General features: G+C 37.2%; 1 protein-coding gene across 2 annotated transcripts in view; it reads right to left on the bottom strand.

Moving 5' to 3' along the window:
* The window catches only part of LOC117332257 (coiled-coil domain-containing protein 33-like), a 47,798-nt gene extending 32,906 nt beyond the window's left edge, over window positions 1-14,892 (bottom strand). The window contains exons 1-5 of one of the 2 annotated variants that reach the window (XM_033891144.1): window positions 14,679-14,892; window positions 11,837-12,178; window positions 7,369-7,835; window positions 6,334-6,500; window positions 6,012-6,145 (exon numbers count right to left, since the gene is read on the bottom strand). In XM_033891144.1, the coding sequence (XP_033747035.1) occupies window positions 6,012-6,145; window positions 6,334-6,500; window positions 7,369-7,835; window positions 11,837-12,116 (1,048 nt within the window). In that variant the 5' untranslated portion in view covers window positions 12,117-12,178; window positions 14,679-14,892. The remainder of the gene's footprint in view (window positions 1-6,011; window positions 6,146-6,333; window positions 6,501-7,368; window positions 7,836-11,836; window positions 12,179-14,678) is intronic. The other variant, XM_033891151.1, reaches the window with a different exon arrangement.
* Window positions 14,893-15,232: the final 340 nt, after the last annotated feature.

Raw genomic sequence — 15,232 nt, 5'->3', positions numbered from 1 at the left:
ATTGAATTGAATTTTACAATGATACACACACATATTTTTTACAGAACAGGACTTCATGAAAATTACATCTGGTAAAATAGCATAGCTTTTATATCCTGTTGTAGTGTCTTAATTTCATAAAACTTAAAATTGGTAAGATAAAGTTCTATCTAAACATATTAAAACTACATATACAAAAAATACTCAATTTATTGTACTTGGTAAGTGAAAAGTAGAAGAGTCCATGTTTTACAAAATCTCCAGATACATTATAGATAAACCTGAGATATCATATCATTCCAGAGGCAAAGCCAACTGGAAGCATTATATACATATAAATATCTCAAATACATTGCCTTACATGTCAACATGTGAAATATTTTCTTTTTCAATTAAGTAATAAAGTTATATTATATGCCATGATATAACCATATCCCTTTTATCACTAAACACTACATGTAACAGGGTATTCTGATATAATTTTGATTAAAAATAATAAAATATGTCAAATAAATAAATATTGAGAGCACTGCATCTACAAATGCCTGGCTTTAATGACTATAGTTCTAAAGAAGAAGCAGTGGAGATATATATGGGCTATCTTACCACCCTCTGGTGTGATTTTCTTGGTGAGAAATGGACGTCCTTTGTATCAAAATTTTTACATATTACTCAATTAATGGAAAGAATATGTATTGATGTCATAATTATGGGATGTATCATCAAAACAGCAAAGAACACACCAATCAAATGTTACAATCAAGAAAACATACATTAACAACAATTGTACAAAAACACATTTAGAAATTCAATTAAGATTTGAACTGGATTTACCAGGCATACCAAACAATTATCTGAACACTGACTAATGCTGGAATCACAGGGACGTGGCCTAGGGTCCATATAATAATTTGGATTTTTATAATATAATGCTATATCACAGCAATAGCCATCTCGATCATAAGGAAGTTAAAAAATTATTAACTGTGGTTATTGGGCCTTTAGAAACCAGACAACATCTTTCTAACTCTCTGGCCGCTGGAGCAGCCATTTTGGTTAACAACTTACACACGCCATTTTTTGTGCAGCTCTACCATGTACTCATTTACAAATGAGTCAACTGGAACTCAGCGGAATAAAGTATCTATCCAAGGATACAACACAGTGGTCGTGTTGGGACTCAAATTAGCGACCCTTTGATCACGTAGCCCTGTGTCCTACCACTCTATCAAGAGTCTAGTAGACCACTGTGTTTCCAACAATACATACTATGACCATAGGTTGGAAATTTGTGCCAAGTCCCCGTGATTTGAAAAATATTCATTTCAAATATTCATGACAGTATGTCCTTGTAGTGTTTTTATAGTATCCTTCTATATTCTTGACTGCTGTAGTCTTATTTACTTTTTTTTTAGTCTTATTTGCTTTTGTTTAGTCTTATTTATTTTTGTTTGAAAAATTATGTAACACTAGCTTTAACTATAGATTGAATTTGTTTATACTGTCTGAGCATTTGTGAAAAAATTGCCAATGAAATTGCATTAATTGAATGGGATGGGGAGAGGAGCTGAACAACAATTAAAAAAATTAAGGAAAATTTTTCTTTTTTTTTTTTGGAGGGGATGGGGGGGTGGACACAAGTTATATCAACTTCTATTAATCGCATTTGTTGGCTATATGGAAGCATGCAAGGGCTGATCTGAAAAATCACCCTCCCACATACATACATTAAGATTCATGCATGCTTTCTTCTGTTTATGATAATTCATTTTCCAAAATAAAGATGATTTATCATTTTTAACCATTGAATGCTGATAGATCAAAATAGTTGAATTCCAAACAGCAAAGCTATCCAAAGTAATACCAATGTAAATTAGGTTCTTGTTGTTATCTCCATTTTAAGGTAGCATCTTCTTAAATAAAGATTTTTATTGTGAATTATTCACAAAAAACAAAACATTACTAGTCTCAAATGTTAGTACACTCAGTTCAGACACTTTGACACAAGACATCATTGAAACCCAACACTGCAAGGTTACCTCTTTTTGGACTGTCTGAAATGGTGTAAATTCAGCTCTAATAAAACATTTATATTAGGGATATTTAATTGAGACCTTTTTACACAAGCATTCTCATAAACAGGGATGTTTTGAATTAGATCAGATGAGATTTATTTCTGCTGTAGGATGGAAATCTTCTATACCAGACTAAAGATATATACAGTTATATATGGTCAGAGATCATCAGATGTTAGCTCTATAGTCGTACAGTTATCTCTTTGGTAAGGAAATCTTGGATGTTTAAAATACCATATAATTATACTTTCAAGTATCACAAAAAAACACACAGAAATATGTTTTACAATTTTATAATATTGCTTAATAAATCTGCAAATTTTCTACTGTGAAATACTAAAATAATCATTGGATAGATACTGGTTATCGTTTATTGAGAGATGTTTGATAATTTTTTTTATTAAGGTAAATGCTCTGTGTCAACAGTAGACAGGGCCATTTTCATTTAATGCTATAGAATATCTCTTACAGAATTTGCTCCACTTAGGTAAATTTTTAATGATCAATTGCCCTTTATAAGATTTAAATCAAATTATTTTCATTTTAGACATTTTTTGAAGAGATTGAGAATCCTAAAGACATCTTATAATTGAAATGAACTTTATAATTCTATTCAATGTCCACTAACAACTTAATACCATGATTACCAGTGGATTTGTTAGCTTTGAAGACAAGCTGAAAAAAAGGATTTCAGTAAATACTATTTTACACAGCACTTCAAGTACTTGAGGACATCTTGCACAACAAGCATAAGTGATATTTGAATTGTACTTAAGCGAGAGCTATTACCCGATGAATACCTAGTCAATCTGTACTTTAAGGCCATCATATGTACATTGCAAACAGATTAGGTCTTCTGTCATTTGAACAGCTGTTTGATTAGATTGTTGTTAAGATGTTTCTAAGTGGTTATTCATTGGGATGTATAGTGTGTATAGCGGGAGAACCAGTGACATAACGAGAATGAATTTATGAAATGTTATTTACATCTACCTACAAAAGTCCTATTATAGCATTTACTAGTAATATCATTTAGCTTTACTACTTATTTTACAGGTAATTCACTCATTTTTAATGATAAAATCCCATTAAATTGTACATGTGTTGATCATGTTTCCAATTTTCTGATAATTAGATCATATCAGACAAACTCCTCCGCGGAAATCTCAAGACTCGGTCTGTCTAACATTTAGTATCAAACATATCATTTAGATCTCGTGTTCAGCTGAAGTTTATTTCTATGCCATCAGTATCTCATCACAAAAAAAGAAATTATGTTGTAAATGATCATGTAAATTGTAATAGTAAGTTTAAAAACAAAGCTTTGTTCTATTATCTGATATCATGTCAACATTAAAAATTCATAGATTCACAGTCTTGATATTTTTTGCAATATTTCCTCCTATAAATCTTATTACAATAATTACAACGGGGTAATTCCATTTTCATTATGTTTAGCAACCCATTTTTGTCTACTTAACTTAGTAAGTAAAGTTAAACAAACTCTAAATTCCATTAAGAGTATAGGCTGGTCATCAAGGATTTATCATATTAATCTTTACAAACAACGTTTTAATGTAAGACAATTAATGCATGACATCTTTCTGTTGATTGTTGGGTTCATTCAGTAGAGTGTACACACCTGAGAAGTGATGACTTATTTACCTGACATATATAACTTATTCTCTTCAATTCCTGACCTACCCACGTTCTCCCTACTCTGTGTTTACCTTATGAATACTGACTTACCTGTAATCAGATAAATTGAGGTCAACAAATCAGAACAATTTGGTTGGACTTTTTCATGATATTCAAGTTTCAACAAACTCAAATCATGCCAGATTTTTCAATGATTCAGTGTAGTTAATTGGGTAAGGGTTATTGTTAGTGATTTTCAATAAATGTATATACCAGGTACATGTATATGGGTACAGGTGTACTTGTAAACTATACAATTGGATATTCTTATACCATTGTACATTTTTGTATGTTATTCAATGAACCACCTTGTATCATCTTAATATGATCTTTATATTATATATTGATACTACAGGTGGTTTATAGTAGACTAATATTACTTTTTTGTATGCAACAAAACAAACATAATTCCCTTTTTTTCACCTATTGTTCGACATACTCTGGACATCCATGCACTCTGAACACCAGGGTTGAATCAGAACAACAGTTTTCAGAGAATTATATTTCCTTCAACTGGACTGCACTGCACTAATACACCCTTACAGTAGCTTATTGACATGGTGCAATATTGAATACAAAATTATATTAAATTATATGCAAAATAGATTTTTAATGTAATAATAAAATTATCCCTTCAGAATGGATTCATTTTAGATTTAGATTTCTTTGAATCTACAATGTACATGTATTTGATACACAGGCATACATGTGTTGCCTCTTCCATTTTAGTCCTTCAATTGTTCTGGTTAACGTTGTGACATAGATATAGACATAGGGGTCTGATATAGCTGATTTTAGTTAGCTTTTTTAGGTCACCTGAGACAAAGTCTCAGTTGACCTATTGTGATCGCCTTTTGTCTGGCAGTGTCCGTCGTGCGGTGTACGTGTGTCGTAAACAATTAACATTTTTAACTTCTTCTCAATTACCAACAGGCCCAGAGACCTGATACAGGGTCTGTAGCATAATGGGATGAAGGGCTACCAAGTTTATGCAAATGGATGACCTTGACCTTCATTCAAGGTCACAGGGGTCAAATACGCTAAAATCTTTGAATGACTTCTTCTTGATAACCAAAAGGCCCTGAGACCCAATATTAAGTATATAGCATGCTGGGATGAAAGGCTACCAAGTTTGTTCAAATGGATAACCTTGACCTTCATTCAAGGTCACAGGAGTCAAATATGCTAAAATCTTTGAACGACTTTTTCTTGATAATCAAAAGGCCCAGAGACCGAATATGTCTAGCATGCTGGGATGAAGGACTACCAAGTTTGCTCAAATGGATGACTTTGACCTTCATTCGAGGTCAAAGGGGTCAAATATGCTAAAATCTTTAAATGACTTCTTCTTGATAACCAAAAGGCGCAGAGACCCAATATTAGGTCTGAAGCATACTGGGATGAAAGGCTACCAAGTTTGTTCAAATGGATGACCTTGACCTTCGTTCAAGGTCACAGGGGGCCAAATGTGCTAAGATATATCAAAACTCAAGTGACCGTTAAGGCCCTTGGGCCTCTTGTATTATCAAGAAGTTAAGATTTTGGTTGACAAATATTATTAAAGAGAATCAGGCCCTTGCATCATCATATTAGATATGCTTGGAATTGAGGGAAGGGAAATTATGTAAGTAAAAAATAGAACAAGCCATACCTTAATTTAACATGATTAATGAAGAATTTTGTTCACATGAAGATTAAGTAATATCATTTATATACATGTAATGATACAGACATGAATTATTTACAGTAGCATTTAAACATATAAACATGTAATGTGATAATACTGCATACAATCGGTGGGGAAGATTTCTTGGAATATACAAATATCCACCTATCCACTTTTTTTTATATTACAATAATGAATTTTTCTTTGTTTTCATGGTAAATACTCAAATGTGATTGGTCGAAAAATTCTTTTCATTCTTCTATGAAAGAAATTCCTAGAATGGCGCGAAAAATGTGACGTCACAATACGACAATTGACGTTGCGTATTGATTTGAGAAAAAGAATCCCATTTAAAACCAGTAAAATTGTTCATAAAACATGTTTTGAATTAGAAAATCATTTTCAAAAATTAATTATAAGCGTTGATATCAATTATTTTTTAGTTTCATCGGGGTATGAAACAAATTTTGTTTGCAAACTTCTGTAAGAATGCTACGCGGATTCATACAGTTTGCAAACAAAATTTGTTTCATACCCCGATGAAACTAAAAAAAAAGGACATCAATGCTTAAGTAATACAAAACTTATATTACCATCTCCAGCCGCATCTGCGTCTGTCATGCTAACAGTAAGCAACTCCTCCCAGGATGGTGCGTGGGTCGGGCGTAGTGTTGTGTGACCTGGCGATCCTATCGCCATTCTCTTTTTGTCGGCAGCCAGATTCTTACTGTGGGACAAAAAAACAACTTAATATTCATTATAAAGGATAATAACTTATGACAGGAATGACAATATTTTGAAATAGAACCTGGTTTTACATACATGATGGTTTGTAAGGCAGTTTTTCTTTTTTTATAAAATGTACATACATGATGGTTTGTAAGGCTGTTTTTCTTTTTTATAAAATGTACATACATGATGGGATATGGAAGTGGAGGATTTCCCTTGGGTGTAGAAGGCAGACTGATGCTTCCATGTACAATCACGTCAACTTGTTCCTTGCCATTTTTGGCCACATGACGATATGTCTGACCAGTAAAGAACGTCTTCCGTTCCGAATCCAAGAGAGGGCCCTCTGGAAACTAAAACAACACTATAATCAATTCATTGATGGTTTTTAATATCTATATCATATGCAGATCTGACTGAAAAAAAAGTCAGCAGATGTAAGGCAGTACCATTTAATTAATCATAAAGTCATTTTCTTCTGAAATAACTAATTAATGAATTAATTCTATGGAGCCATAGCAAAGAAAACTGTAATGTTTTACTCTAAATCTAGCAAGAAGCAGTTTTATGAAGAGAGTAAACTCCAGTTTTAATATCAAGATTTTTTCTTTTCTTGAGCAGACTTTTTCCTGTGAGAATACTAGGCTTGTAAGTGTAAAATTTATTTATTTTACAACAATTGCGAAGCAAGTTATATCAACCAATATTAGTTACGCTTGTTGGCCCAGCTCTTGAGGTGTGGAAGGAAACTGGAGTACCCAAAGAAAACCCAAATGGTCACGCAGGCGACTCCGAAACTTTTCACGTCTGATTGGGGAATCAAACCATGGCCACTTAGGTGAAAGGCAAGTGTGTTACTACTGTGCCACCCAACCACCCAATACTAGGCATCTCTTCTAGCCAATCAAAAGTGATGTTATATACTCATAGAAGTGCCTATTTTCGTCCATATATCTACCTTTCTGCATCTCATGCAGAGTAAAATACCTTTTGACAGTTACCTACTTTGTATGAGCATGAAGTTGGATAAACCGTCTTTTATCTACAAGAAAGTATCTCCTTACAGTGGCCATGAACCTTTTATCTACATTTTGAAAATCCACATATTCCTTTTTGAGGTTCATGGTCACATGAACCTGTCTACTTGCAGTCTGCATGGCTAGTCTTTAAGTCTTATTTTCATTTACCTACTTCCTACTTTCACTATGGACACAAACATACCTTTTTGCCCTCATTGGCGGGTGGCAGTGTAGGAGATGCCGGCAAGTGAAGAGATATATTTTCACCCCAAGGTGAGGTTCTCCCTGGCGGCTGTCGAGGTGTGGGCTCAGGTGATCTCTCCGGCGGATCTCGTCTGGGTGTCACTTTTACTCGTGGTGGTGGAGGTGTGATAACAGGGCTCTTAGGACGAGGTGGCAGCACCTCACGCAGGGCATAAGTACAACGTATCCTTCCACAATGCATCTGTACACTGTCTGTGCTAACAGTACGTAATAGAGACAAGACATCTGTGAAATGAAAGAAGTCCTCCCCAGGATCAACATTAGCCTTTATCCTAGGGGCATTTGGACGGGGATATATTGCAAATTTTCCCTCACCAACTTTTCTACTTTTTCCTCCATTTTTAGGTTGCACATAAGCTTCCACCAACAAATACACATCATGCATTTTGTCATTTTTACAGAATCCTGAAAAAAGGAAAATGATACTAAGCATAATATCAATAATATCACAATTTTTTTTTTTTTTTTAAATCAGTTTTGTATTATTATAAGTTGTAGAACCTAGCTCTTTTGTGTGATGTAAAAGCAGAATTGATCAGATTGATTTCGTTTAACAGCCCATCAACAGCTATGATCATTTTGGGCCAAACAATATTGAGCTGAGGTATTTGGAATTTCAAGAAAACTATTGGCGTTAAAATCACTTGGCCATGGCCTCTATATATGTGCACATAAAAGGGGGTTTAAAACAGTGCAGATAAAATGAAAAACATAAAAACGGATGGTAAATTGGATGTTGATGAAAAATGATAATGGTGTGAGAAAAATAATGGAAGATATGGAGTGATATTTTACAAAAAGATTGGTCTCTTTCAAATAAATATGTAGTCAAATATTCAGTCCAATACCACAGAAGAAAATAAAGTTCTCATTTCTGTAACTTGAAGTACATGTATTTGTAATGAATAGGTTTGAAATCAGAGCAATCGATCATAAAATGTGCAGCGTTAAATGGGGAGCTACATGCATAGCATACAGGTGGGTCTTCCTATTATGAAAGGCAGAAAGAAGAAACACTTTATTTTTTTAATTTTTCCTTGAAAACTGCATGGTAGCAGTTATCTGATCTCTGAAAATGCTGTTTGTTAAGACTGTAGATCCATACAGGGATAATTATAAAATTTGATCCTACACTTTACATACTGAAAGTTTGGCCTTTAAAGATTAGAGTTTCTACTGGGTATAGAGATTTTCTCTTTGAACCTAACTTGCTGTCATAGTATGCTATATCTTTATTGTATTATGAAATTTTACCCCAACCCTACCATAATGTAATACTTTCTTAGACTGTACAGTACATTAATGTAAAGCTTGCAGAGAAACATACAGAACAACACCAAGTATCTTAACAACTCAGGGGACACATATTTTGTTCATGTGACACAGGAGACCAGATAATTGAAAGTTCATATAGGTGGGGGTTTGGATATGTGGGGATCAGATGTGGAGGTGGGATATGTGGGGATCAGATATGTGGGGATCAGATATGTGGGGATCAGATATGGAGGAAGGATTTGTGGGGATCATATGTGGAGGTGGGATATGTGGGGATCAGATATGTGGGGATCAGATATGGAGGTGGGATATGTGGGGATCAGATGTGGAGGTGGGATATGTGGGGATCATATGTGGAGGTGGGATATGTGGGGATCAGATATGTGGGGATCAGATATGGAGGAAGGATTTGTGGGGATCATATGTGGAGGTGGGATATGTGGGGATCAGATATGTGGGGATCAGATATGTGGGGATCAGATATGGAGGAAGGATATGTGGGGATCATATGTGGAGGTGGGATATGTGGGGATCAGATATGGAGGTGGGATATGTGGGGATCAAATGTGGAGGTGGGATATGTGGGGATCAGATATGTGGGGATCAGATATGGAGGAAGGATATATGGGGATCAGATATGTGGGGATTAGATATGGAGGTGGGATATGTGGGGATCAGATATGTGGGGATTAGATATGTGGGGATCAGATATGGAGGAAGGATATGTGGGGATCAGATATGGAGGTGGGATATGTGGGGATCAGATATGTGGGGATTAGATATGTGGGGATCAGATATGGAGGAAGGATATGTGGGGATCATATGTGGAGGTAGGATATGTGGGGATCAGATATGGAGGTAGGATATGTGGGGATCAGATGAGGAGGTGGGATATGTGGGGATCAGATGAGGAGGTGGGATATGTGGGGATCAGATATGGAGGAAGGATATGTGGGGATCATATGTGGAGGTAGGATATGTGGGGATCAGATATGGAGTTAGGATATGTGGGGATCAGATGTGTGGGGATCAGATGTGTGGGGATCAGATATGTGGGGATCAGATGAGGAGGTAGGATATGTGGGGATCAGATATGGAGTTAGGATATGTGGGGATCAGATGTGGAGGTAGGATATGTGGGGATCAGATGAGGAGGTAGGATATGTGGGGATCAGATGTGGAGGAAAGATATGTGGGGATCATATGTGGAGGTGGGATATGTGGGGATCAGATATGTGGGGATCAGATATGTGGGGATCATATGAGGAGGTAGGATATGTGGGGATCAGATATGGAGGAAGGATATGTGGGGATCATATGTGGAGGTAGGATATGTGGGGATCAGATATGGAGTTAGGATATGTGGGGATCAGATGTGGAGGTAGGATATGTGGGGATCAGATATGGAGGTAGGATATGTGGGGATCAGATGTGGAGGTAGGATATGTGGGGATCAGATGTGGAGGTAGGGATATGTGGGGATCAGATGTTGGAGGTAGGATATGTGGGGATCAGATGTTGAGGTGGGATATGTGGGGATCATATGTGGAGGAAGGATATGTGGGGATCAGATGAGGAGGTAGGATATGTGGGGATCATATGTGGAGGTAGGATATGTGGGGATCAGATGTGGAGGAAAGATATGTGGGGATCATATGTGGAGGTAGGATATGTGGGGATCAGATGTGGAGGAAGGAATAGTGGGGATCAGATGTGGAGGTAGGATTATGTGGGGAATCAATGTGGAGTAGGATATTGGGGATCATATGTGGAGGTAGTATATGTGGGGATCATATGTGGACGTAGGATATGTTGGGTCATATTGGAGGTAGGATATGTGGGGATCCATATGGTTGAGGTAGGATAGTGTGGATCATATGTGGGAGGTAGGATATGTGGGGATCAGATGTGGAGGTAGGATATGTGGGGATCAGAAGTGGAGGTAGGATATGTGGGGATCAGATGTGGAGGTAGGATATGTGGGGATCATATGTGGAGGTAGGATATGTGGGGATCATATGTGGAGGTAGGATATGTGGGGATCATATGTGGAGGTAGGATATGTGGGGATCAGATGTGGAGGTAGGATATGTGGGGATCAGAAGTGGAGGTAGGATATGTGGGGATCAGATGTGGAGGTGGGATATGTGGGGATCAGATATGGAGGTGGGATATGTGGGGATCAGATATGGAGGTAGGATATGTGGGGATCAGATGAGGAGGTAGGATATGTGGGGATCAGATGTGGAGGTAGGATATGTGGGGATCAGATGAGGAGGTAGGATATGTGGGGATCAGATGTGGAGGTGGGATATGTGGGGATCAGATGTGGAGGTAGGATATGTGGGGATCAGATGAGGAGGTAGGATATGTGGGATCACATGTGGAGGTGGATATGTGGGGATCAATTGGAGGTAGGATATGTGGGGATCATATGTGGAGGTTGGAGGATATGTGGGGATCAGATGTGGAGGTGGATATGTGGGGATCAGATGTTGAGGTAGGATATGTGGGGATCAGATGTGGAGGTAGGATATGTGGGGATCAGATATGGAGGTGGGATATGTGGGGATCAGATATGGAGGTAGGATATGTGGGGATCAGATGTGGAGGTAGGATATGTGGGGATCAGATGTGGAGGTAGGATATGTGGGGATCAGATATGGAGGTGGGATATGTGGGGATCAGATAGTGGAGGTAGGATATGTGGGGATCAGATGTGGAGGTGGGATATGTGGGGATCAGATATGGAGGTAGGATATGTGGGGATCATATGTGGAGGTAGGATATGTGGGGGTCAGATATGGAGGTAGGATATGTGGGGATCAGATATGGAGGTTGGAGGATATGTGGGGATCAGATGTGGAGGTGGGATATGTGGGGATCAGATGAGGAGGTGGGATATGTGGGGATCAGATGAGGAGGTGGGATATGTGGGGATCAGATGAGGCGGTAGGATATGTGGGGATCAGATGAGGAGGTAGGATATGTGGGGATCGGATGAGGAGGTAGGATATGTATTTTGATATACCAGTTTTTCTTATACACTGATAAATGTATTTTAAAGGAAGCAGTGGATTTATACCAGTAGCATTGGTATATATATCTCTCAAACACAATGTGGTACGTACCTTGAGGAAGTCTAAACTGGAACTTCTTTTCCTGAAAGCGGGAAACTTTAGAAGCTTCCACTTGGCTGACAGTGTCTGTCTGTGCGGAGAAGCCAGTTGTGAACACTGGATCATTTCCTTTCCTTATCGTTACCATACTATAATCAGTCACCTCAAGGCTTTGAACCGACAGCTTCAGGAAATAACTACCCTCAAGATTAAATTGACCATCTCGGATGTCCACATCAAATTCTAATGCCTTGTCATCCACTTTGGGCAAGTGGGATGCCAAGGAATCCATGATGGTCGTTGTATACAGTTGTCACTATCTAACTTTACATGTGGACAGCACTTAACACTGATCTGAAATGAAATCATAATAGAGTACATTAATTATAGTTTTAGCTTAGAACTCATATAGAATGGAGTTAAATTTGTGTTATTTTGAACATTTCTGCAAAAGTTTTCCCGATGACAATGCTACCAGGTTTTCAATTCACCAAAGGAAAATAAAGCCACCTAATTATTTACATAGTAAGTAGACATGCTAATAAATACTATTTCATTGTTTTACTTCTGTAATAAGGTTTGCAGGCTAAACCTTTGTGTTCAAACTAATGTGTAAGACTCACAGACTTATTGCAAGATAAATACAAAAAAAATGTACACTAAAGTATATATGACCTTGTTTAATGTAGTGTCTGAAAACATATCTAAAGCATGATGCTGTAATACAAAAGTTTATGTTGATGTAGAATTCCTCCAAAATCTAACAGCCACCAATAGATTGTTATCCAGTTGTTCCACTCTCCTGTCAACCTCAAATCCAGTTGTCCCACTATCGCAATCATTACAAATCCAGTTGCCCCACTATCGCAATCACTACAAATCCAGTTGTCCCACTATCAAGTATCCATCAACCACTAAACCTTGTCCCAATATCCAGTCACCACTAATCCTCTTTTTATACCAATATCCAGTCACCACTAATCCTCTTTTTATACCAATATCCAGTCACCACTAATCCTCTTGTCCCAATATCCAGTCATCACAAATCCTCATGTACCAATATCCAGTCACCACTAATCCTCTTTTTATACCAATATCCAGTCACCACTAATCCTTTTTTTATACCAATACGCAGTCACCACTAATCCTCTTGTACCAATATCCAGTCACCACTAATCCTCTTGTCCCAATATCCAGTCACCACTATCCTCTTGTCCCAATATCCAGTCACCACTAATCCTCTTGTCCCAATATCCAGTCATCACAAATCCTCTTTTTATACCAATACGCAGTCACCACTAATCCTCTTGTACCAATATCCAGTCACCACTAAACCTCTTGTCCCAATATCCAGTCATCACAAATCCTCTTTTTATACCAATACGCAGTCACCACTAATCCTCTTGTACCAATATCCAGTCACCACTAAACCTCTTGTCCCAATATCCAGTCATCACAAATCCTCTTGTACCAATATCCAGTCACCACTAATCCTCTTGTCCCAATATCCAGTCACCACTAATCCTCTTGTCCCAATATCCAGTCACCACTAATCCTCTTGTCCCAATATCCAGTCATCACTAATCCTCTTGTCCCAATATCCAGTCATCACAAATCATCTTATACCAATATCCAGTCACCACTAATCATCTTATACCAATATCCAGTCACCACTAATCCTATTTTCATACCAATATCCAGTCACCACTAATCATCTTGTCCCAATATCCAGTCACCACTAATCCTCTTTTCCCAATATCCAGTCACCACCAATCCTCTTTTTATACCAATACGCAGTCACCACTAATCCTTTTGTCCCAATATCCAGTCATCACAAATCCTCTTGTACCAATATCCAGTCACCACTAATCCTCTTGTCCCCAATATCCAGTCACCACTAATCCTCTTGTCCCAATATCCAGTCATCACAAATTCTCTTTTTATACCAATACGCAGTCACCACTAATCCTCTTGTACCAATTTCCAGTCACCACTAATCCTCTTGTCCCAATATCCAGTCATCACAAATCCTCTTTTTATACCAATATGCAGTCACCACAAATACTCTTGTACCAATATCAAGTCACCACTAAACCTCTTGTCCCAATATCCAGTCATCACAAATCCTTTTGTACCAATATCTAATCACCACTAATCCTCTTATACCAATATCCAGTCACCACTAATCCTATTTTCATACCAATATCCAGTCACCACTAATCATCTTGTCCCAATATCCAGTCACCACTAATCCTCTTTTCCCAATATCCAGTCACCACTAATCCTCTTTTTATACCAATACGCAGTCACCACTTATCGTCTTGTCCCAATATCCAGTCATCACAAATCCTCTTGTACCAATATCCAGTCACCACTAATCCTCTTGTCCCAATATCCAGTCACCACTAATCCTCTTGTCCCAATATCCAGTCACCACAAATCCTATTGTCCCAATATCCAGTCACCACTAATCCTCTTGTCCCAATATCCAGTCACCACAAATCCTATTGTCCCAATATCCAGTCACCACTAATCCTCTTATACCAATATCCAGTCACCACTAATCATCTTATACCAATATCCAATTCTCACTAATCATCTTGTCCCAGTATATTGTAACCACAAATCCAGTTGTCCACTATCCAGTCACCATAAATGCAGTTGTCCCACTTTCCAGCCACAACTTGTTCACACATACCAAACACTTGGTTTACCAATACATTTATTCCATGATATTTAAGTTGTATTGGAAATTTATGTAAAAATATTTATCAAATTAAGCATTCATAATTATGTACTAATTTATATTTATTGAACTGTACCTTAAAGTATTCAAAATCATCACATTACTTACCTGTTAAATCCATTTAGATATTAGATCCACAATTGTAGGCTTCACATGATTTTATCATATTGATAAGAAATTAATAATAATCCCTATGTTCCTGACCATCTCATTTTGACAAGAAATTTTCATTTCCTGTGTAACGTGAACATTTTAGTACCAAGTAGCCTCTAGAAATCCTACAGTCTATCAATACAAAGACCTCAATATTACGTTGGAGTATTTCTTAATACAATAAATGCATGACCATAGTCTCATATACAAAGCCTATGGAAAATCAACCGAGCATTTGATAGGCCATGTCTTTTTAATGTATATAGCCTGTTTAAATGCTTTTATCAGCCCGCTGTAGGGACAGAATGGTCAACAATAGTTATTCCATGATTACATTTATTTACCGATCTATGTGAACAATACTAAACAAATAAAACAATTCCTTGTCGTTTTTGCTACGGCAGGTCTGTTTGGGATTTCATTCATAGCAATATATGCACTATGTCTATTTATACAGGTAGGTAGTCTTATCATACATATATATACAGGTAAACAAAATCTTGGCACTT

Source organism: Pecten maximus, chromosome 1 (assembly GCF_902652985.1).
Source record: "Pecten maximus chromosome 1, xPecMax1.1, whole genome shotgun sequence".
Taxonomy (NCBI): domain Eukaryota; kingdom Metazoa; phylum Mollusca; class Bivalvia; order Pectinida; family Pectinidae; genus Pecten; species Pecten maximus.
Note: the sequence above shows the minus strand (reverse complement) of the source record. Positions and strands in the feature narration are given on the sequence as shown.